General features: G+C 37.8%; 1 protein-coding gene across 4 annotated transcripts in view; it reads left to right on the forward strand.

Annotated features, from left to right (window-relative positions):
• CACNA1B (calcium voltage-gated channel subunit alpha1 B) overlaps positions 1–25830 on the forward strand; it is a 195640-nt gene that overhangs the window by 104183 nt on the left and 65627 nt on the right. For all 4 annotated transcript variants that reach the window (XM_072778906.1, XM_072778907.1, XM_072778908.1 and 1 more), the window contains one exon: positions 747–964. In XM_072778906.1, coding sequence (XP_072635007.1) covers positions 747–964 — 218 coding nt within the window. The remainder of the gene's footprint in view (positions 1–746; positions 965–25830) is intronic.

Genomic DNA, 25830 nt, shown 5'->3' on the forward strand with positions numbered 1-25830 from the left:
GGTGTGGGAAGAGTCTAGCAGCCCAGGGAAAAGAGAAAATCGGGGAGAGCCTGAGGGAGGCCTGAGGAGGCCACTGCGCTAAATGGTAGAAGGGAAGAGGGCCCTGCTGGGTGACCATGACACACAGGGCCTCCTGCCTGGCCACAGCAGCGCCACACAGACTGCTTCCTGGCTGGGACAGGATCCGACTCCAATTCTGTGAGAAACCTGGTGTCACAGGAGTCCCCAAGCTAAGGCCCACAGTCTGGGTGCTTGCCGTGGGCCACAGACCTCTCAGAACTCATGGCACTGGAGGCCACAGCTCAGGATCAGCCCAGTCCAGGCACCGTCTTTATGTACAGAGCTCTGTGCTGGTGTGGCAGGGCTCCAGGTGGAGTAGCTTAGGGAAATATCCTCTTCCAGGCTTCTTCATTCTGCAAACAGTCCCCCTCCCCCCACTCCACTCTATGTGTGTATGTATGTATATATGTGTATATATATACATACATACATACATACATACATACATATACTCCATGTCAGCCATGTCTGGTCTTAGGCCAGGGACAGTCAGGGGAGTCAGCCCCATTTTACCTTTCAGATCTGAAAACACAGATTAAGTGATAAAAACCATATGAAATGCCAGAGTAGCAGAGGAATGGGTCAGGGATTTATCTGATCTGGATGGGGGCATAAGGAGCTGGATTTTGCAGACTGGATAGCATTTTGGGGCTGCATCAGACTCTAATGTATATTCTTGGTTGCAGGGAGCCACACGGTGACCTAGAAGCCAGTGGGACGATGGGTGTGGGCCCTGTACATGCATTGCCCAGCACTTGTCTACAGAAGGTGGAGGAACAGCCAGAGGATGCAGATAATCAGCGGAATGTCACACGGATGGGCAGCCAACCCTCAGACCTGAGTGCCACTGTGCATATCCCAGTGACGCTGACCGGTCCTCCTGGGGACACTGCGGCTGTTCCCAGTGAGTATCTCCCCGTATCAGCGGGACAGGCTCCGTTTGCTGTCCCCCCCCCCCCATGACAACTCTTTGGGGACAGAGCATGCTGGTATGAACCATTCCACCAGCTGCAGAGGAAGTCCTTTGTGGTGCATCTGTGCCTTGATGATATCTCTTTGTTTCCCAGTAGCCCAGAGGAGCACTGTTACTATTACATGTCACTATTCTCTATTCTCCTCTCTTCAAGAATATTTGCAAATTACCAGCTCAGTGGTATTAATTAGAGTGCTGGGGGACAGCAGGAGGGAACGGGACCAGGACTGCCCTTGGGGGGCTTACAGTCTCATCGGGAAGACCTCAGGACAGGCATGACTTTGTGTAGTTGTGTGAAAGCTCCTAAGGATCATGGTCCCAGACTTGATGGGGGCTGAGAATTAGCCTGAGGAGGAGGAATTGTTGGGGTGATGGTCTTCCCACGGACTTACATGCTCTATGATCCCTGCTCTGAGGTCCCCACAGGCCTTTGCCTGAACCCCTCTTTTTCTTCCCCTCACTCACACGTTCATGAGATCCTGATTGAGCAGCGTCTCCGCTCCTGACCATGTGCAGACATTGAGGGTACAGGGCAAACAAGATGCTATTCCTATCTTCAGGTCACTGTCTAGTAGGGAAAGACCTATAGAGATCAAATACAGTCTTCTCACACTGTGTGTGCACCAAGGGCAGAGGAAACGTTCCAGGGGGGAGAGGGAGAGGCCACAGAAGCAGAGCTAACATGCAAAGCCAGATGAAGATTTAGGTCTCAAGGAGACCAGGTGCCATGAAACACCTGCCTGTGTTTGCAGATACGTCCATACACATAGACCTACGCATATGCCCCATATGCCTTGTGCAGGTGCTCTACCTGGGGCCCTGAACCAGTGTACAATGCTAGTTGTAGCAATGGGAGGTGGCTAGCTCTGGCTCTTAGGCTCCTCCTCTCTGCTTCTTGGGAGAAAGCTTTCCCTGGCCACTTCTCTTGTTTCACCATCCGTGGATATTAATGGGCCTGACTTCCCAGACTCCTGGAAGGCAGCCCCCCTGCTCTGATTCTCTCTGGCTAAGCCTGAGAAAAAGCCGAAGGTTTCTACCTGGCTTTTGTCCATGAGGCAGGTACAGTTCCTGGCCACCACTGATCTTTTTACTGTGTCTATAGTTTTGCCTTTTCCATAAAATCATGTAGTTGGAACCATACAGTGTATAGCCATTTCAGATTGGATTCTTTCTCCATGTCTTTTCGTGACTTGATAGCTCATTTCTTTTTGGCGCTAAATAGTATTTCATTGTCTGGATATACCACATTTTATCCACCCACCGACTGAAGGACATCTTGGTTGCTTCCAAATGTTGGCAATTATGAATAAAGCTGTTCTAAGCATTCATGTTCAGGATTTTGTATGTTTTCAACTCATTTGGGTAAATAGCTAAGAGTATGACTGTTGAATTGTAAGGTAAGACTTTATTTAGCTTTGTAAGAAACTGACAAACAGTCTAACAATCGTTTTGCATTCCCACCAGCAGTGAATGAGATTTCCTGTTGTTCCACACCCTCTCCAACATCTGGTGTTGTCAGTGTTTTGTATTGTTGCCATTCTAGTAAGTATGCAGTGGTATTTCATTGCTCTATTTTGCAATTCCCTAATGACATGTGATATTGAGCATCTTTTAATACACTTATTTGCCACCTGTATATCTTATTTGGTGAGGTACCTGTTTGTATCTTTTGCTGGCTTTTTAATTTTCTTATTTGAAAAAAAAATTGGGACTTAATTTTTTAAAGAGCAGTTTAAGGTTCAAAACAAAATAGAGAGGAAGGTGCAGGGAGTTCCCATGACTTGGTGCCTCCTCACATACATAGCCTCCCCCGTTAGCAACATTCCCCACCAGACAGTGCATTTGTTACCAAGGATGCGCCTGCTGACGTGTCATAATGACCTAAAGTCTATCATTTACCTTAGGGCCCCCTCTTGGTGGTGTACGTTCTGTGGTTTTGGACAAATGTACAATGACCTATATCCATCATTATATGATACAGAGTATTTGAATTGCCCTAATAGTTCTCTGTGCCCTGTCTATTCATCCCTCCCCCTCCCCAACCTCAAGCAACCACTGATCTCTTTAGCGACCATTGTTTTACCTTATTCAGAATGCAACATCATTGGAGTCATAGGGTACATAAACTTTTCAGATTGGCTTCTTTCACTTACCAATATATATTTAAGGTTCTTTCATGGCTTGTCATGGATTAAGAGCTCATTTCTTTTCAGCACCAAATAAAATTTCCATTGTCTGGGTGTTCCACAGTTTATTTATCCATTCATCTACTGGAGAACATCTTGGTTGCTTCCAAATTTTGGCACTTATGAATAAAGATGTTATAAACGTCTGTGTGTAAGATTTTGTATGAACTTGTTTTCAGCTTCTTTGGGTAAGGAGATAATGGCTGGATCATATGGCAAGAGTATGTTTCATTTTGTAAGAAACCAGTGAACTGTCTATACCATTTTGCATTTCTACTGGTAACGTGTGAGTGTTCCTCTTGTTCCACATCCTTGCCAGAATTTGGTATGGTCATTACTCCATATTTTGGCCATTCTGTGAATGTGTAGTGCTATCAAATTGTTTTAATTTGCATTTCCCTAATAATGTGTGATGTGGGACATTTTTTTAAACACTTATTTGCAATCTGCATTATCTTCTTTGGTAAGGTGTTTATTAAGGTCTTTGGCCCATTTTTAAGTCAGTTTGTTTTCTTATTTTTGATTTTTATGGAATTCTTTGTAAATTTTAGATAACACTATTTTTCTATCAGATATGTTTTTTGCAAATATTTTCTGCTATCTGTGGTTCATCTTCTTGTTTTCTTGACCTTGTCTTTCACAGAGCAGAATTTATTAATTTTAGTCATGTCCAGCTGATCCATTATTTCTTTCATGGATCATATCTTTGGTGTTATATTTAAGAAGGATCATCATAAACAAGTCATCTAGGTTTTCTCCTAAGTTATCCCCTAGGAGCTTTATTGTTCTGCATCTCACATTTAGGTCTATGAGGCATTTTGACTTAACTTCTGTGAAGGGTGTAATGTCTGCATGTATATTCATTTTTGCATGTGGACATCTAGTTGCTCCTGCACCATTTGTTGAAGAGACAATTGTTGCCCCCACTGTTTACCTTTGTTCCTTTATCAGTGATCACTTGACTGTATTTCCAGGGGTCTATTTCTGAGCTCTGTATTCTGTTCTGTTGCTCTATTTGTCTGTTCTTCACTGATACAATACTGTCTTGATCACTGTAACTTTATGGTGAGTCTTAAAGTTGGGTGGCATTGGTCCTCCAACTTTGTTCTTCTCCTTCTGTATCAAAATGTTGGCTATTCTGGGTCTTTTCCTTCTTCATATAAACTTCAGAATCATTTTGCTGATATCCATAAAATAACTTGAGATTTTGATTGGGATTGCACTGACTCTATAGGTCAAGTTGGGAAGAACTGATACCTTGACAGTATTAACTCTTCCTGTTCATGAACATGGAACATTTGTCTTTATTTAGTTCTTTGATTTCATTCATCAGAGTTTCAGTTTTCTATATGTAGATCTTATAGATATTTTGGTAGATTTATACTTAAGAATTTCATTTTGTGGAGAGCTAGTAGAAATGATACTGTGTTTTTTATTCCAAATTTCACTTATTCATTGTTGATAAATAGGAAAGTAATTGAGTTTTGTGTATTAACCTTGTATCCTGCAACCTTGCTAGAATCACTTTTAGTGCCAGGAGGGTTTTTTTTTTTTTTTTAATTCTTTTGGGATTTCCATATAGATTATCACATCATCCGTGAACAAAGCCAATTTTATATCTTCCTTTCCAGTCTGTATACATTTTATTTCCTTTTCTTGCCTTAGTGCATTAGTAAGGACTTCTAACTTGATGTTGAAAGGAGTGATGAGAGGTGACATCCTCGCCTCGTAGACCTGATCTTAATGGGAAAACTTCAAGTTTCTCATCATTAAGTATGAGGTGAACTGTAGGTTTTTAAAAGATAGTCTTTATCAAGTTGAGAAAGTCTCCCTCTATTCCTAGTTTACTGAGAGTTTTTATGATGAATGAGTGTTAGATTTTGTCAAATACTTTTTGCATCTATTGATAACTATCAAGTGACTTTTCTTTTTTAATTTGTTGTTGTGATTATTAAATGATTTTCAAATGTTGGACCAGCCTTGAATATCTGGGATAGATCCCACTTGGCTATGGTATATAATTCTTTTTATACTTTGTGGAATTTTATATGCTAATATTTTGTTCAGAATTTCTGCATCTATGTTCGTGAGAAATATTGGTCCATAGTTTTCTTCTCTTGTAATGCCTTGTCTGGTGTTGTTATTAGGGTAATGGTGACCTCAGAAAATGAGTTGGGAAGTACTTCCTTTGCTTCTATCCTTTGGAAGAGATTGTTGACAACTGGTATAATTTCTTCCTTTAAGTGTTTGGTAGAATCCATCAATGAATGTTTGGTAGAATCCATCAATGAACCCATCTGGGCCTGGTGCTTTCTATTTTGGAAGGCAGTTAATTTATGAATCCATCTCTTTAATAGTTAGAAAGCCTATTTAGATTGTCTATCTCTTCTTGTCTGAATTTTTGGCAGATTTGTCCTTCCAAGGAATTGGTCCATTTCATGTAAGTTATTGGATTTGTGGGCCTAGGGTTGTTCATAGTGTTCTTTTATTATCCTTTACAAGTTCATGAAATCAGTAGTGCTGTCCCCTCTTTCATTTCTTATATTAGTATTTTGTGTTTTCCCTCTTTTTTCTTAGCCTAAGTAGAGGCTTATCAATTTTAATGATCTTTTCAAAGAAACAGTTGCATTGGTTTTGTTGATATTCTTTATGTATTTTCTGTTTTCAATTTCATTTATTTCTGCTTTAATTCGTTTTTTAAAAAATTGTTTTTTGAGAGGGAAAGGGATGGAGGGAGGGTAAGAGGGAAAGGGAGAGAGAGAATCTTAAGCAGGCTCCACGCCCAGCATGGGCAATGTGTGGCTCAGTTTCATGACTCTGAGATCATGATCTGAGTTGAAATCAAGAGTCAGACACTTAACCAGCTGAGCCACCCACGTGCTCCTCTGCTCTAATTCTTATTACTTCTTTCCTTCAGTTTATTTTTAATGCTTTTTTTCTTTTGTTTCCTAAGGTGGGGGTTTAGATTATTGATTTTTAAATCTTTCTTTTCTAATATATGCATTCAGTGCTATAAATTTCCTTGTAAGCATTGCTCTTGCTGTATCCAGCAAACTGCTTGTTTTCATTTTCATTTAGTTAAAAATATTTTTACATTTCTCTTGAGATTTCCTCTTTGACCCATATGTTACTTAGAAGTGTGCTATTTAATTTCTACATATTTGGGGGTTTTTCATCTATTTTTCTGTTATGATTTCTAGTTTAATTCCATTATAGCCTGAAAACAGACATTTTTGCCCTCTTTTTAACTGGGTTATTTGTTTTCTAATTATTGATTTTTAAGATTTCTTTTGTGTTTTGGATACAAGTCTTTTATCAGGTATGTAGTTTGGAAGTGATTTCCCCCTTGTCTTTTCATTCTCTTACTGTCTAGTGTTTCTGATTGTTACTGGTGCAAGGGTTAATTTGGTTTCTGTCATGGCTTCTGTTAGGAGCAGAAATCTTGGCTATTGACTTTTCTGTGTCAATTTTGTATCCTATTACCTTTCTGAGCTTTCAAATTGTGTATTAGTTTTAGCATTGACTCTGACTTTTTTCCAAGTATATTTTCAAAACTTCTACAAATATAGTTCTAACTATTCCTTTCCAATTTAGAGCTCTCATTTTTTTTAACTTTTAGATTTTTGCATGATTGCACTAGCTAATACACTATCAGGTAACAATGAATTTAGTGGGCACCCTTACCTTATTTCTACCTGTACTAAGTAAGATTCTGGTTTTGGGCTTGAGAGGGGTGTGTGTGTGTGTGTGTGTGTGTGTGTGTGTTTATGTGTGTACAATCAAGGTATGGTACCCACTAATTCCTATTTCAAAAAGTATTTATCTGGAATAGAGGTTGAATTTTGTTAAAGGCCTTTTCAAGACCTTTTCCCCCTTAAATATGGAGATTTATAGTAATGAACTTTCTGCTATTGAACTGTCTTTGCGATCTTAGAATAAACTCCACTTTGTTAACATTTTTTTAAGACTTGTAAGTAATTTCTACATCTAACACGGGACTCGAACTCACAACCCCAAGATGAAGAGCCACATGCTCTATTGACTGAGCCAGCCAGGCACTCCAGTTAACATATTTTTTTTAAATGTGATGTTATGATTTGTTAATATTTTATATAGGATTTTGGGGTTGATGCTTTTTTCTGATGTCAGTTCTTTTAGGGTTCTCAGACCCAATTTCAACATTGCAGAGGTTCTCCAGCCCCAAGCACCAAGCAATTCTTGAACACCAGTAGGGTATCTGAGAATTCAACTCAATTCTAATACTACTAGTACCTACTAGTAGATCGCATCAGGTTCCACAGGCTAAGGGTTCAGTCCTACAAGAGTGCCTCCCACGTTCTACTTCAGTTACCAGTGAGAAGCCCTAGGCTGTCACCTGTGCTTCTGACCTACCAGCTCCAGAGTGGAAGTTCCAACGACCTCCTTAAGTTCTTTAAATTTGCTCACAGAACTCAGGGAAACACTTAAGTTTACCAGTTTGTTAAAGGATATGATAAAGGATAAGAATCAACAGCTAGATGAAGAGATACATAGAGTGAGGTCTGGGGAAGGGATGTGGAGCTTCCATACCTTCTACTGGCATGCCATTCTTCCCAGTATCCATCTGTTCACCAACCCAGAGGCTCTCTGAACCCAGTCTTTGGGTTTTCATGGAGGCTTTGTTGCAGTCCTGATTGACTAAGTCATTGGCTATTGGCTGATTCTTCCTCTAGCCCCTATTCCCTCCCTAGACGTCAGGGTTGGGGCTGAAAGTTTCCACCCTCTTAGTGTGTTAGTCCTCCTGACAATCAGCCTCTGCCCTTGGGTGGAGTCCAGAAGTCACCTTCATTAGTCACCTTTATGGCTCTGAAGTGTTCTCAGGAACTGCGGATGAGGGCCAGATGCATCTGAGAAATTCATCTGAGTGGCCAAATATATATTTCTTATGAATCATTATGTTGCATATATTTTTTAAAGATTTTATTTATTCATTCATGAGACACACACACACACACAGAGGCAGACACATAGGTAGAGGGAGAAGCAGGCTCCATGCACGGAGCCTGATGTGGGACTCGATCCCGGGACTCCAGGACTACGCCCTGGGCTGAAGGCAGGCACTAAACCGCTGAGCCACCCAGGGATCCCCTGTGTTGCATATTTTAAAGTGAGTTGTGGGCAGCCCCGGTGGCGCAGCAGTTTAGCGCCGCCTGCAGCCTGGGGTGTGACCCCATAGATCCAGGATCGAGTCCCACATCGGGCTCCCTGCATGGAGCCTGCTTCTCCCTCTGCCTATGTCTCTGCCTCTCTCTCTTTCTGAATAAATAAATACATCTTAAAAAAAATAAAATAAAAAATAAATAAAGTGAGTTGTGTTCTGTAGCTTTTTAATCTTATGTTCAAGTATCATTAGGTTTAGATATGAATGCTATATAGTTGCCTTATGCTTAACTTCATTAATCCAAACGTTATAATGTTTCCATTTCCTATTATTTTATTTATTTTTTTAAAGATTTATTTATTTACTTATGATAGACATAGAGAGAGAGAGAGAGAGAGAGGCAGAGACACAGGAGGAGGGAGAAGCAGGCTCCATGCTGGGAGCCCAACGTGGGACTCCATCCCGGGTCTCCAGGATCGCGCCCTGGGCCAAAGGCAGGCGCCAAACCGCTGAGCCACCCAGGGATCCTCATTTCCTATTATTTTAAATGGGAAAAAATTATAATGTGCTATAAAAATTATAATGCATTAAAGTTGGTTGTACTCAAAATCCCCAATTAATTTTTAAAAATATAACTGGAGCACCTGAGTGGCTTAGTCAGTTAAGTGTCCAACTCTGTGTGTGTGTGTGTGTGTGTGTGTGTGTGTGTGTGTGTCCAACTCTTGATTTTGGCTCAGACAGGCCATCATCTCTGGGTCATGAGACCGAGCCCCATGTCAGGCTTCACACTCAGCAGGGAGTCTTCTTGGGATTCTCTCCCTTTGCCCCTCCCCCTGCTTGTGCTCTCTTTCTCTCTCTCTAAAAATAAATAAATCTTTAGAAATATAATTAAAGTATAGTTAAACACTGAAAAGTAAAAACTATCATATTAGGACAAAAAAAGGCTTAATGCATTCCCTGATCACCACAGTTACAACAGCTATTAACAAGCAATTGCTTTGGACACTTCCTTTATTGAAACTTACCGCACTTTTCAAAAACATCCACCCATTAACTCATAGTTAACCAACTGAACTTGGAATCTTGGCTGAGAGTTTTTTCCTACATTTTTTTTGTTAAAAATGTTATATTGAGGGGCGCGTGGGTAGCTCAGTCAGTTAAACAGCGGACTCTTGATTTCGATTCAGGTTGAGATTTCAGAGGACTGGGATAGAGCCCTAGGTCTGGCTCTGCACTTAGCGGGGAGTCTGTTCCTCCTCCCTCTGCCCCTCCCCCTGAGCTTGCTCTCTCTCAAATAAGTAAATAAGTAAATCTTTTAAAAAATGTTAGATTGGGTTTGGGGGAAGTATACATTTTTCCTATATAAATGTCAGCCAAAAAAACCCCCAACAACATTGTGCTGTGAGGTGCATATGTTTTCCTGAAGTGAGGGAATTATTAAAGTGAGGGCACTCTATGAGGAAGATTTACCCGAGGTGGTCTATAAGCTGTACCTCTTACTAATTCACAAAAAGAATTAGAAAGTTTTCTTCTTTTCCTTTTGAGATAGTTTAAGTAGCATTAGGATTGCTTGGTCTTTAAAGATTTGGTTAGATTCTCTTGTGAAACCATCTGGCTCTAGTTTATTTGGGAAGGGCAATTCTTTGATAATTTCTTTATTCTGTATAGATATTATCTGTTTAAACTTATCTCCTGAGATTGTTTTGGCAAATTACAATTTCCTTAGAAATGATCATTTGATCTAGGTTTTCCAGTTTATGTATATATAGTTATGCAAAGAAGTGGCCTAAGTTTTTAAAAAATTTTCCTGTTTTCTCCTTTATGTTTTCCTCTTTTTTTTCTTGATTAGGTTAGTGGCATATATTTTGTAGGTTTTCATAAGAAGAACCAACACTTTATTTATTAGTTCTACTGTGGTTTTGTTTTTTAACCTGTTACTTTCCAATTTTATCTGTATTATTTCCCTCTTGCCTTTTTGTTTTACTTTGTTGTTTCTTTACTAGCTTCCTGAGTTAGAGTTTAGTTTACTTATTTTATTCCTTAATATTTGTTATATGATTATTTAAAGCTATGAATTGTCCTCTGATTACTAATTTAATTGTATGCTATAGATTCTGACATTTGGTGTCTTCATTTTCATCAAATTTTAAAGAAATTATGTAATTTTGGTTTGCATTCCCCCAGGTATTTGTAGATTCCTTGGACATTTCTACATAAATGATCAAGTCATCTGCTGATGAACAGTTTTATTTTTCACTTTCTGATGTGTGTGCCTTTTATTTCCTTTTCTTCCCTCATTGCACTATCGACCTCCAGAACTGTGTTGCATAGCAGTGGTGGGAGCTGATGCCCTTCTCTGATTCCCATCTTGGGGGAGGAAGGAACATACAGTCTTTCAACATGAAGTATGATATTAGCTGTAATTTTTTAGTTTTTGTTTTTTTGAGGGGAGAGTTGCTAGATGTTCTTTATCAAGTTGAGGAAGTTCCCCCTTTATTCCTTTTTTCCCCTGAGAGCTTTTGTGTTAAATCAGCACTAAATTTTGTCAAATGATTTTCTGCATCAATTGATGGGATCATGTAGTTTTTCTTTTGTAATATGGTGGTTTACATTGATTGCCTTTCAAGTATTAAGTCAGCCTTGCACCCCCTAGGATAAGCTCTATTGGTCATTGCTTACGGTTATTTTTATATATTGCTGATTTGTGTTTATTAATATTTAGTTAAGAAGTATTTCCTCTGTATTCATGAGGGATGTTGGTACCTTTTTTTCTTTCCTTTTTTTTTTTGGTGTTATCTCTTTTTTTAAAGATTTTATTTATTTATTTATGAGAGACACACAGAGACAGAGAGATAGAGAGGCAGAGACACAGGCAGAGGGAGAAGCAGGCTCCATGCCGGGAGCCCGACGTGGTACTTGATCCCGGGTCTCCAGGATCACGCCCTGGGGTGAAGGTGGCGCTAAACCGCTGAGCCACCCGGGCTGCCCTATGTTTTGGTTTTGGTATCACAATAGTCCTAAATTCATAATATGAATTGGAAAGTGTTCCTTCTGTTTTTTAGAAGTGATTGTGTAGAATTGGTGTTAATTGTCCTTTAGACATTTGGTAGGATTTGTCAATGAAACATGTCTTTTTGGAATTGAAAAATAGTCATCAAAAGTGACAAGGCTGTGTTACCTATTTCATATTGGGTGAGTTGTCGTAGTTTGTGTTCTTAAAGGAATTGGTTAATTTCATTTAATATGTCAAATTTGTGTGTATGTGTAGTTGTTTGTAGTATTTTTTTATTTTAAAGATTTTATTTATTAATTAATTTATTAATTTATTATTTATTTATTTATTTTGAAAAGATTTTATTTATCTATTCATGAGAGACACACACACACAGAGGCAGAGACACAGGGAGAGCGAGAAGCAGGCCCCATGCAGAGTACCCGACGTGGGACTTGATCCTGGGTCTCCAGGATCACACCCTGGGCTAAAGGCGGTGCTAAACCTCTGAGCCACCTGGGCTGCCCATCTTTATTATCCTTTTCATGTCTTTGTGATCTGTAGTGACAGCCCTGTCTCTTTCCTGATATTGGTAATTTGTGCTTTCTCTCTTTTATTTCTATGAGTCTTACCAGAAATGTGTTACTCTTAATGATCTTTTCAAAGAATCAGATTCTTTTTAAATTTATTTTTTCTATTGTTTTTCTGGTTACAGTTGCATTTTATTTCTGCTCTATTTTTTTTCCTCTTTCTGTTGCTTTTGTTCTATTTTGTCCTGATTTAACTTCTTGAGGTAGGAGCTTAAGTTACTGATTTGAGTCTTTTCTTTGTTCTAAGGTAAACATTTAGTGTTATAAATTTTCGTTTTAGTGTTGCTTTATCTATGTCTTCCAGATTTTGATATTTTATTTTCATTCAGTTCTATTTAAAATATTTCCCTTGAGACTTCCTCTTTGATTCATGAATTATTTAGAAGTATGTGGTTTAGTTTCCAAGTGTTTGGAGATTTTCCTCTTATCTGTTACTGACTTCTAGTTTGATTATTTTGTGGTAAGTGAGCATACTCTGTATTATTTTTAATTCTTTCAAATTTGCTAAGGCTTGTTTTATGGCCCCGTATATGGCATATCTTGGTATATGGTCTATGGGTGCTTGAAAAGAATGTATGCAGCTGCTGCTGCTGGTGGTGGTGTTCTGTAGGTATCAGTTGGATCCTGTTGGTGGATGGTGTTGAGTTCTGTGTGCATGCTGATCTTCTGTCTAGATATGTCACTTGCTGGGAACGGGATGTTCAAGTCTCCAACTATAATTGTGGAATTTGTCTGTGTCTTCTTTCAGTTCTGTTAGTTTTTGCTTCACATATTTTGCATCACTGTAGTTGAGTGCATGCACATTTAGAATTGCTGTCTTCTTGAAAGGTTGACTCTTATTGTTGTGTAATGTGTCTTTCTGTACCTGATAATTTTCTTTGCTCTGTTGTCTACTTTATCTGATATGAAGATACCTAGTCCTACTTTATTTTGATTAATATTTGCATGGTATATCTTTTCACCTTTCTACTTTCAAACTAGCTATGTGGTTGTATTTTAAGTTAGTTTCTTATAGACAGCATATAAATGGGTTATGTTTTAGTTCTGTTTTATATTTGGCATATTCAGACCATTTACATTTAATATAATTGTATATGTTATAGCAAGTCTGCTGTTTCATTTTTTGTTTATTCTTTCTGTTTTCTGTTTTTCTGGTTTCTTTTTTCTTTCCCTCCTGTGGGTTACTTCTATGTATTTTAGAATTTTATTTTGATTTATCTGTAGTATTTTTGAGTGTATCTCTGTGTATTACATTATATACATTTAACTTATCCCAGTCCACTGGGGTTGTCATTGTACAAGTTTAAGTGAAATATAGAAGGTTTACCTCTCTTTTTCCTTCCCATGCATAAATGTCTTTTTTTCCCATGTATTAATTATTTCCCCACATATCTTTAGGACCCCACATATATTTAAGACTACATCAATGTGTTATAATTTTTGCTTCAAATGTCAAATATAATGTAGAAAATCCAAGAGGAGAAGGAGAATGTGTTGTATTTACCCATATTTTTACTTCTGTTATTTTCTTCTTTCCTGATATTCCAATTTTTCTTCTTTCATAATTTACTTTCTATTTAGAGGGGCTTCCTTAGTGTTTCTTTTAGGGCTGGACTGCAGATGACAAGTTCTCTAAGTTTTCCTTCATCTGAGAATATCTGGATTTTCCCTTCATTCCTGAAGGATGTTTTCACTGGGTGTAAATTCTGGGTTGACAGTTCTTTTTTTTTCAGCACTTGAAAAACGTGTGCCTCTTCCTTCTGACCTCCATGGTTTCTGATGAGAAATCCACTGTCATTCGAATTGTTTTCTTCCTATAGGTAAGCTGTTGTTTCTCTCTCGCTGCTTTCAAGATTTTTTCTTTGTCTTTATATTTCAGAAGTTTGATTATGATGTATTTGGCATGGGTTTCTTTAGGTTTATTGTGTTTGGGATTTGCTCAGCTTCTTGAATTTGTAGGTTTGTGTCTTTTTACCAAATTTGGAAATTTTTTCATCCATTCTGTCTTTGAATACATCTTCAGCTCCGCCCTCTTTCTCTTTTATTTCCAGGACTCTGTTGACATGAATGGTAGATCTTTTGTCCTAGTCCCAGAGGTCCCTGAAGCTCTGTTCACTTTTTTCAGTCTATTTTCTCTCTGTTGTTCCAATTGGGTAATTTCTATTGTTCTGTCTTCCAGCTCACCAATTCTTTCCTTTGTGCCTTCCATTCTGCTGTTGAGCCCATCTATTGAGTTTTTCACTTCAATTATTGTATTTTTCAGTTCTTGAATTTATATTTAATTCTTTATATCTTCTATTTCTTTGCTATGACTTTCTATTTCTTTGCTGAGATTTTCTATTTTTTCATTTGTTTCAAGTGTTTTTATTGTCTGCTGAAGCATTTTTATGATGAGTGCTTTAAAATTATTTTCAGATAATTCTAACATCTGTATCATCTTGGTGTCTATTGATTGTCTTTTCTCATTCAAATTAACATTTTCCTGGTTCTTGGTGTGATAAGTGACTTTTTTATTTGGACCTTAGATATTTTAATATTGTAAACCTCTGAGTCTTACTTAAATCTTCTGTTTTAGCTTGTCTACTGTGGTACCTGTCCAGCAGGGGGAGGGTGAGTGAGCTGCCTCATTACTGACAGATGAAGGTGAAAGCACAGGTTTCTCATTCGACTTCCATTGACACCCACAGCCAGTGGGAGCAGGCTCTTTGTTCCTGCTGGGCCTCCACTGATAACACCCTATCTGAGAGAGGTGGGAGTGCCTTGTTACTGTTCTCCACATGACCTCCACTGACATAGTAGGAGTGAACTTCGTTACTTTTGGGGGGTGGTAAAGTCCTGGTTTTCTACTACAATTCACTGTGGCAAGTAAAAGGAAGGGATGCCTCATTATTTCTGGGTAGGAATTGCAGTTCAGGCTACATGTGATCTTTATTGGTATCACATGGGTTGGGGGCTTGTTCCCACAGGGTGAGGATGAAAGTCTCTGCTCCCTACTTGGCTGTCTCTTATTCCACCCCAGCAGAGGCTTTGGGGTACCTCATTATAGGTTAGTGAGGGTAGAAGTCTGCACTCTCGACTTGGTCTCTGCTCGTATGAACTGAGGTAGAAGTGCGTTTTTTTTCTGGGGTGTTTGGCTATAGTAGAGTGGTTATTGTCTGTAAGTTTCCTGTCTTACTAGGCTGCACCTTTCCTGATCCTGTCATTAGGGAAAGCTGGCTTTCCTGTGGGATTTAAAAAATCTGTACCTATGGGGATTTCTAGGTTGCTGGCTTCTCCTACACCAAGGTTATTTGAGGCATAGAAGAAAACCCAGAAAAGAAAAACTTATTGCTATGTTATTCCTCAGGCCCCAAAGGCCCTAAGTGATCTGGCTTCTCTCCACCTTTCCGAATTTTCTTACATTTGCCTTATATAAGATGCCCAGGGGTCTTCGTTGTGCTCAGTGGGATGATCTTTATAAGAGCTCAAGTCTTGAGTCCGTTTTTAGATATGACATAAGGTGAGAGTAAAAGGTTTTTAAATTTTGTTTATTTATTTATTATCCTCCAATCCCCCCTCTGTCCGCATGGACATGCATTTGTTCTGTTGTCATTTGTTGAAAAAGTTATCCTCTTTTCATAGAATTTCTTTGGCACTTTTATAAAAAATCAATTGACAGGTGCTATTTCATTTCAGGAAAAATTCTGGGATTGCAGTCTTAAATGTTCATTCTATTATGTTGTTTTACTTTTGTTTTTCAGACATTCCAGTTACACAGATGTTGATCTATTTTGTCTTCTGTATGTCACTTTCTCTCTGATTCTTTTGAAAGCTCATTCTCTATTTTATACATTTCCTCTTGGCTTATTTGACCCTTGTCTTCATCTTGCTGTAATTTCAGTCATGTCTGTTTTTCCTTGGAGTCCTTGTAGTTTCTGAGACAGTCTTGTCTTTCTCTTTAACTTCATTTCTCAGATGATTTCTATTTCAGTTTCTCTCCTGAGTTTGATCAGCTCACATCTCTCATCTCCTGGTTTTCAATATGTTTTTGTATTGAGCTTTTCCTCTTATTTGTGGTGGTTTTTCTTATGAGCAATTGCTGGTTTAATTATATTTGATTCATGTTAGAAAGTTTGTTCTGGGTGTCCTCTGCTTTGCCATTGTTTCTTTTGTGGAGTATTTTTATTAGCTGAAACTTTTCCTCCTTATTTTCTGTTTTCTTGTGGTAGAAGCTTTGTATGGATGTTGGGTTCCACTTTCTGAAAATGAGGAAGTGTGTTTGTTGACTTTTCCTGGACCAGTAAATTTCATGTGATTTTGTGGAGAACAGGGAAGGGCTTTGACGACTCACTTGCTCTCTGGGTCAAGAGCACCCTCTTCTGGTAGTACAGCAAATCCTGTCCCTTTACTAGGTGGTGCCTTGTTGGGAGTGCTGTCTAGTTCTAGTTCCATGTCTAATTCTAGATACCCCATCCCTGGAGGTCACTGGACCACAGCCATCACAAAGCCACTGAAATGTGCTGCTCCCTTCTGACTGTGCCTTTTGCCTGCAGAAGCAGTGTCTTTCTGAGGTTGTCATAGTTCCATGTACTTCCTGGGGGTCACCAGGAGTGGGGCTCAGACCTCAGTATTTCTCTGCTTAGGGCAAGGCCCTCTCTTCCATGGACGAACATTTGCTGATATGTCCATGTCTCACCGTCATCTTTACCCTGCTGTCCTTTCCCCCCTCCACACAATCCCTGCTTGATGCCTGATCCTGCAGACCTCAGGGTTCATGTTCCTACTTACATGTAAACTCAAGCTTGTACTTTTCTTATTTCCCATACACTGTAGGTGTGCACTGTGGATTATTTTATTATCTTTGCTTGTTGGCTGTGTAGTTTATAGAGGATATAGGGAGAACTTAAATATAGGTGGCTGCAATTATCTGTAGGACAACCTCTTATCTTTTTAGTTTCTGCTGGATTTATAGTTATGGTCACTGTGACATTTCTAATTTCCTTCCTTCTCTCCTAAAAATTTGTCGAGTTAAAAATTGTCAAGCAAAAAAAATATATCAATTTTTGATATTTCAGTTTTGGGCTTTCTTGTTCTTCTCCACTGTATCTTTGTTTTTCTATTTTATTTCTGTTCTTCTTAGTTTTTTTTCTTCTACTTTCTTTATCTTCATCATAATATTATTTTTCCTAGTTATGAGTTGGATACTCAGTTCCTGGCATTTAAGCTCCTCTACTTTGGTAATGTATTTAAGTCTTTAACCTTTACTCTAAGAAGGGTTTTAGTTGTGTCTTACGAGTTTTGAAATGCTGTAGTTTTCATATTTCTAAACTTTTTTCCAGGTTTTGTTCTGATTTCTGATTTATTTGATCCATGAGTTATTTATAAGTGTAGTTTTGAATTTCCACATGGCAGAAGTTTCTTTTTCTTTTTCAGAAGTTTCTTTATGTGTTGTTTTTCCCTTTTTTTTTTTTTTGCTGTTTATTTCATTATACCTTCTAATATTTCATCAATTCTTGTATCTTGGAACATCCATTTGGCTTCCCCATCCCTTGTGCTTGAAGAACATCTTTTCTAATTTCTTTTAATGGGTTTGATGGTGGTAAATTCTCTCAATTTGCTTGAAAGATCTTTATTTTACCATTGTTAGTGGAAAATAGTTTTGTTTTATATGGAATTCTAGTTTGTTAATTATTTTCTCTCTATAGTGCGACCATTCTGCTATCTTTCTGCCTCCTGCCATCTTGTGGAGAAACCAGCCATTAGTCTAAATTGCTCTTCTGTGTGACTCTGTCTTCTCTCCAGGCTGCTTAAAGGAAAACTTCTTTATTGTTTATTTATCTTTATTGAAAATTGAGACATTGAAAGTAGAGACACAAGTATAATGAACCCTCATATTTTGTCACCCACCCTTAAGCAATGATTCTCATTTTGATAATCTCCACGTTGAACCTTCTCCTTTTTTTCCCCCTAGGCTTTTTGTATATTATTTTAGGTGTAACTGTGTTTGTAAGCATCTCTAACAGTTAAGGATGTAATAGCCACAAAGCATTATTACATTTAGCAATATTGATAATAATTTTATAATATTACCTAATACCTATCCCAAATTTAAATTTTACCAGCTATTTCAAAAATAATTTTTTACAATTGATTTGTTAGAATTAGGGCCAAAGCAATGTTCATTCATCTGACGTTGCTTGATCTGTGTCTCTTTCACTCTATAACAGCTTCTCCCCTCTTATTTTATGCATACCATTTTTTTGTTGAAACTATGTCATTCCATTCTGTAGGACTCTCCACATTTTGCATTTGATTGATTGCATCATGGTATCATTTAATACATTCTATTATCCTCAGTATCTCCTGTTAACTGGAAAATAGATCAAAGATAGATCTTCTGAACCTTGTTTTTGTTAGTGGTGGCAGTCCTGTGGTTTTTAGGATGTTCAGCAGCATCTCTAGCCTTTGCGGTCCAGATGCCAGCAGCACCATCTGATCGGGACATCTAAAACACATCTCCAGAGGTTGCAAATGTCCCTAGGGGGAAAAATTGCCCTTGTTGGTAAACTACAGATCTAGAGACTTGATTGGAATCAAACTGAAGTCTTTTGGGAAGCTTCATAGGTGGTGTACACTTCCTATTGCCTTACAGCAGGAGATACATAGTATCTAGTGACACACTGTTTTCCTTTTGGGGATGTTAAGATTGGTCAGTGGGTTTGGCCTGACTGTCCACTATAAAGTTCTCTACCAGCTTTCCCCCTAAAGGTTTTAGTAGACACAGATATTTGTTACCCACATCTGTTATTTCATTTGGTATCACACAACAGTGAGTTTATGATTCTGTCATTCTTTATGCATTTATTATGTTTACCTTTTCTATAAGGAAGAATTTACCTCATCAACTATTTAGAATACAGTTTGTATATGTATTAAGCAAGATATGTGCTTAATTCTGTCCCTTTATGTATGGGCCTTTATGTTTATTTCTATTTTTTAAAAAGATTTTATTTATTTGAGGTGGGGAGGGGAAAAGAGCAGGTGAAGCAGAGTCCACAGAGTGTGGAGCCCCCACACAGGGCTTGAATTTACAACCTGAGATGAGATCAAGAGTCAGGTGCTTAACCAACTGAGCCACCCCAGTGCCCCTGTGTATGGATCTTTGCAATAGTGAGTTGGTGCCCAGAAATTCCAAATATGACCAATGAGAGATTTATGAGAATTATCAGTGGTTTTTTTTTTTAATGTGTTAATGTGTTTGATGTGCTTTAGTTCTTGGAACTCACTATTACTTTTGGTGCTCAGATTGTCCCATATTTGGCCAGAGGGAGCCCTCTCCAGTCAGCTCTTTTTGACCTTCTCACAAACCTAAGTTGTCTTTGATAGCTTTCTGGTTTTCATCTATAACAGCATGTTCCAGGATTATTATGTACCTTTTCTGCCCCGGACATGGAGTTGGCTGTCTCTCCAAAAAGACCTGGGTGCTGGAAACTGGCTGCTCCTACACGTTTCCCTCCTCTTACTTCAGCTCCTCCTGGAGGACTACTGTTGACTACTAGAGTGAGAGGACAGGAGGTGGACATACAGGAGAATTTATGTCTCCCAGGTGACCAGAGCCAATGAAGGGATGGTGTAAGGAGTAGGAAAGCCCAGCCCTGTGGCTTCAGGTTGGAACAACTTTGAGATTTAACTCAGACCCCAGAGTCCATATGGGCGCAGCCTGACCCTGCTGTTGCACGGTTTTATCTGAAACTACACTCTTCCTTGGCTGTTTTCTCTTTCCTGTTCTGTTTTCCTCACTTCCTTCCAGTTTATTCTGGGAGTAATCAGCCATTTGCACGCAGCCCATCTCTTGGTCTGCTTCTGTAGAACCTGATCTGAGACACTGTGGCTCCTTTAATGAGAAATGGTGTTTACTTAGCAATGTGGTTGTTGCCACTGCATTTTTATTGCTTCCAGCTTTTTCAGTACCTTTTTTCTCTTTTAGATTTAAATAACTAATTATTTATTTATTTAAATTCCAGTATAATTAATGTACAGTATTGTATTAGTTCAGATATGCAATATAGTGATTCAGTGATTCTATACATTACTCAGTTCTCATCATGATGAGGGTACTCTTAATCCCTTTCACCTATTTCACCTGTCCCCAACCCCCACCTCCCCTGTAGTAACCACCAGGTTTTTCTTTATGGTGAAAAGTCTGTCTCTTTTGTCTTTTCTTGTTTGTTTAGTTTCTGCAGTTCCACAAATGATATTTATTTTCCTCTGACTTACTTCACTTAGTTTATACTCTCTAGATCCATCTCTGTTGTTTAAATGGGAAGATTTCATTGTTTTACGGCTGAGTAATATTCCACTGTGTGCATGAATGTGTATATATATATCACATCTTCTTTATTTATTCATCTATTGATGGACTTTGATGGATGCTTCCATGGTTTGACTCTTATAAATAGTGCTGCAGTAAACACAGGGGTGCATGTATCTTCTTTTTTTTTTTTAAGATTTACTTTTTTTTTTTAATTGAGAGAGAGAGATGGAGAGAGAGTGAGCATACATGTGGTGGTGAGGAGGGGCAGAGGGAGAGAGAGAATCTCAAGCAGACTCCCTGCTAATCATGGAGCCCGATGTTGGGCTGGATCTTACCACCCCAAGATCATGACCTGAGTTGAAATGAAGAGTTGGACACTTAACCATTGAGCCACCTGGGCGCCCCTGCATGTATCTTTTTGCATTCATGTTTTTGTATTCTTTGGGTAAATACCTAGTAGTCCAATTGCTGGATCAGGTAACAATTCTATTTTTAACTTTTTGATTAACCTCCATACTGTTTCTACGATGGCTGCACCAGTTTGCATTCTGACCAAGAGTGCATGAGTGTTCCTTTCTTCCTACATCCTGTCCAACACTTGTTGTTTGTTGTGGTTTTGATTTTATCCTTTCTGAGGTAATACCTCCTTGTGGTTCTGATTTCCATTTCTGTGATGATTAGTGATGCTGATTATCTTTTCATGCGTCTGTTAGCCATCTATATATCTTCTTGGGAAAATGTTCATGTCTTCTGCCAATTTTTAATTGGATTATTTGGTGGTTTTTTTGGTGTTGAGTTGTATAGGTTTTTTTTATATATTTTGGATACTAACCCTTTATTGTATATGTCATTAGCAAATATCTTCTCCCATTCTTTTGTTGATTGTTTCCTTCACTGTTAAGAAGCTTTTTATTGTGAGGTAGTCCCTATAGTTAAATTTTGCTTTTATTTCCCTTGCCTCAGGAAACTCATCTAGAAAAATGTTGTTATAGCCAGTATCAGAGAAGTTACTCTCTGGTCTCTCTTCTAGAATTTTTATGGTTTCAGGCCTCACATTTAGGTCTTTAATTCATTTTGAGTGTATTTTTGTGGATGGTGTAAGACAGTGGTACAGTTTCATTTTTTTGCATGTAGCTGCCCAGTTTTCCCAGCACCATTTGTTGAAGAGACTTCTTTCCATTGCAAATTCTTGCTTCCTCTATCATAGAGTAATAAACATAGGTTTATTTTTGGGTTTTCTGTTTTGTTCTTTTAAATTATGTGTCTATTTTTGTGCGAGTATCATAATATGTTGATTACTACAGCTTTGTAGTATGTCTTGGAATCTGGGATTGTAATACCTCCAGTGTTGTTCTTTTTCAAGATTTCTTTGGCTATTCAGGGACTTTTTAAGTTCCAAACAAATTTTAGAATTATTTGTTCTAATTCTGTGAAAAGTACTGTTGGTATTTTGATAGAGATTTAATTAAATCTGTAGATTGCTTTGGGTAAAATGGAATTTTAACAGTATTTGTTCTTCCAGTCCATGAGCATGGAATATCTCTCCATTTGTTTGTGTCTTCTTCAGTTTCTTTCATCAGTATTTTATAGTTTTCAGTGCATAGGTCTTTCTCCTCTTAAGTTTATTCCTAGATATTTTATTATTTTTGGTGCAATTGTAAATGGGATTAGTTTCTTAATTTTTCTTTTCTGGTAATTTCATTATTAGTGTGTAGAAATACAACAGATTTCTGTATATTGATTTTGTACACTGCAACTTTACTGAATTCACTTATCAGTTCTAGTAGGGTTTTGGTGGTATCTTAGGGTTTCCTCTTTAGGGTATCATGTCAACTGCAAATAGAGAAAGTTTTATTTCTTCCTTAACAATTTGGATGCCTTTTATTTCTTTTTCTTGTCTGATTGCTGTGGCTAGAACCTGTAGTACTATGGTGAATAAAAGTGGTGAGACTGGACATCCTTGTCTTGTTTCTGATCTTAGGGGGATAGCCCTCCATTTTCCATTATTGAGGATATTAGCTGTGGGTTTTTCATACATAGCCTTTATTATGTTGAGCTATGTTCCCTCTAAAACCTGCTTTGTGAGGGTTTTTATTCATTTTTTTTAGAAGATTTTATGTATTTGAGAGAGAGAGAAGGAGAGAGAACACAAGCAGGGGGAGGGGCAGAAAGAGGAGAAGCAGATTCCTTGCTGAGCAGGGAACCCGACATGGGGCTGTATCACAGGACCCTGGGACCATGACCTGAGCTGAAGGCAGACCCTTAACCGACTGAGCCACCCAGGCACCCTGTTGAGGGTTTGTTTTGTTTTGTTTTAAATCATGAATAGATGTTGTACTTTTTTTCTTTTTTAAAGAGAATAATATACCATGTGTTCTTTTTGCATTTGTAATTCAAATGTAAGATTATAGGATTTTTATCTTACTTCCTTGATTTTGTATTTGTATCTCTTTTATACTAAACATTTTATCTTTAAATTTTTAAAAATAATTTATTTATTCATTCATGAGTGACAGAGAGAGAGAGAGAGAGAGGCAGAGACACAGGCCGAGGGAGAAGCAGGCTCCATGTAGGGAGCCTGATGTGGGACTCGATCCTGGGTCTCCAGGATCATGCCCTGGCTGAAGGTGGCGCTAAACCACTGACCCACCCGGGCTGCCCTAAAATGTTTTTAGAGCAGCTTTGGGTTCACAGTAAAATTAAGCAGAAAGTATAGATTCGGTATATACTCCCTGCCCGTGCACATGTACAACTTCCCTTGCTATCAGCATCCCCCCACCAAAGTGATACATTTGTTAGAATCAATGAGCCTACACCCAAAGTTCATAGTTTATATTGGAGTTCACTTTTGGTGTTCTACATTCTAAGGGTTTGGACAAATATATAATTACATATATCTACCTTTGTAGTATCAGAAGAGTAGTTTCACTGCCCTAAAATTCCTTTTTTTGGTCTTTGTTATTTTCCTTATTCTGTTTTTTAAATGATACTGTTTTAAAAATTTGTATTTTTAAGTTGCTTGCTCCTACTGTATAGAAATACAGGGCAGTTCTGTATGTTGACTTTCTTTCCAGCCACTTAGAGTTGCTAAGTAAACTTTCTTGTTACCCTAAATAATTTCTTTGTAGATTATTTTGTTTTCTATGTAGACACAGTTATACTGCTTATAGATAAATAATTTTTGACCAATGAACTATTTAAAGTCTGTTTTTCAATTTCCAGTTGTAAAATTTATATCTTAATCCTTTTGTTTCTGATTGTTGCCTTAATTTCTAACTTAATTGCACTATGGTTAGAGAACATGACCTGTATGATGATTTCTTTGAGATATATTTATAATTGCTTTAGGACTCAGCACATGATCAACTTTTGTAAATTTTCCACATGTGCTTAAGAGAAATAATACATTTTTGAGGTGCCTGGGGTGGTACAGTTGGTTAAGCACCAACTCTTCGTTTCAGCTCCGGTTGTAATCTGCAGATCAGGCTCTGCACTCCATGTGGAGGCTGCTTGAAATTCTCTCTCCCTCTGCCCCTCTCATTCATGCTTTTTCTCTCTCTAACAAATAAATAAATAAATCTTTAAAAAAAAGAAAAGAGGAATATGTTTTCTCTAATTTGGGGAACACTGGCCTTTTTATATATGTCTGCTAAATCAAGTTTTTAGTTGTATTGGTAAATATTCTGTGTATTCACTAATATTTTGCCTGATTGACTCATTGATAATTGAGCGAGGTGCATTGAATCATTTTTTTTAGGTTTGTCAGTTCTTGGTGTGTATATATATATATATATATATAAACATGTACACCATATATATACACATATGAGTATATACAAATATGAATATATAATATATAATGATATATTATATTATTAATATATAATATATACATATGAGTATATAATATGTATATTTTCATTTATATGTATTTTATTTTATTTATATGTTTAAATATAGTATAAATATATATATTAATACAGTTATTTTGAATAGTTTGAAACATGCAGCTCAGTATAGAAAACAGTCTAACAGATGACCAAGTACTGTTGTATATGTTTCTAAATTGTGGCTCTGTGTATTTGAATCTCTTTTGTGGGGCTTTTTGTTTTATTTCTTCATCACAAAACCTATTTCTATTAAGATCTATATTCCTTTCTGTATTGGGGGTTTTTATATGTGTGTGAACCCTTACATCTCATAAGGTCTGAGCCTCTTGTGCTGACCCTCTGTCACTCTATTAATGATTTTTTTCTTAAAGTGTATTTTTCTGTTGTGAATATAGAGCTGAAATTGAAAAAAATTTTTTTTAAAGATTTTATATATTTATTTGAGAAATAGAGACAGAGCACAAGCTGGGGAGACAGGTAGAGGGTGAAACGGACTCCCTGCTGAGCAAGGAGCCCGATGTGGGACTTGATCCTAGGATCCTGGGATCATGACCTGAGCCAAAGGGAGATGTCCAAATGACTGAGTCACTCAGGTGCCCCAGAACTGAACTTTTAAAAAAACATTTGGCAGGTGTATCTTTTTCCATCTTTTGACTTGCGACCCGTCTCTTGGGAATTGCATGTAACTGTGTGTTTTAAAAATGCAGCTGAATAATCTGTCAGTGAACAGCCAGGCTGACTGTGCTTGTATTTATTGTATTGGTTTACTTGGACTTGCTTCATCTATTTTACATTGTGACATTTTTTTCCGTTTATTCCTATGCTTTTTTATTCTTTCCTTCCTTTTAGAAATATTGAATAATTGGTTGTTTATTTGCTTGTGTATCACATTTTCTCCTCTGGTAGTTTAGAAGTATGAACTCTTTTTTTTTTTGTTGTTGTTGTTGTTTTACTGGTTACTCTTGTAATGACTATTGTGTACGTGTAACAAAGTCTATAGTTATTTTTTACACTCAAGTCCCTTTAGAGCAATGCTATGACCCTAGAGCAACAGCTGCAATCAGATTTCTCCCATCTTCCTTGTTATTGTTGTCCTTCGTTGGACATTTTAGTCCTTTTTCCAATCTTACAAAGTAGATATTATTATTGTTTTGACTTTATTATAGAGATCATGTTTATTTAGATTTATCAGTTTCTTGGCTTTCCTTTTTATATTGCATCTCATATCTTTATATCATTTCTTTCTTTTTAAATTAAAGTATAATTAACATACAGTGTTATTATCTTCAGGTGTACAATATAGTAATTCAGCAATTTTTAAAAAATGTTTTTATTTGAAAGGAGAGAGAGAGAGAGAGTGTGTGTGTGTGTGTGTGTGTGTGTGTGTGTGAATGAGTGGGGGAGGAAGAGGCAGAGGGAGAGGGGGAAGCAGACTCTCCACTGATTAGGAAGCCCATGCAGAACTTGATCCCAGGACCCTGAGATCGTGACCTGAGCCAAAGGCAGATGCTTCACCCACTGAGCCACCCAGGTGCACCTGACTCAGCAGTTCTCTACATCACTCAGTGCTCATCAAGATAAGTGGACTCTGATCCCCTTCATCTGTTTCACCCATTTCCCCACCTATCTCCCCTTTGGCAACCACCAGTTTTTTCTCTGTGTAGAAGTATCTGGTTTTTTTGTTTGTTTGTTTCTCTTTTCTTTGT

This window comes from Canis lupus, chromosome 16 (genome assembly GCF_048164855.1).
Source record: "Canis lupus baileyi chromosome 16, mCanLup2.hap1, whole genome shotgun sequence".
Taxonomy (NCBI): Eukaryota; Metazoa; Chordata; class Mammalia; order Carnivora; family Canidae; genus Canis; species Canis lupus.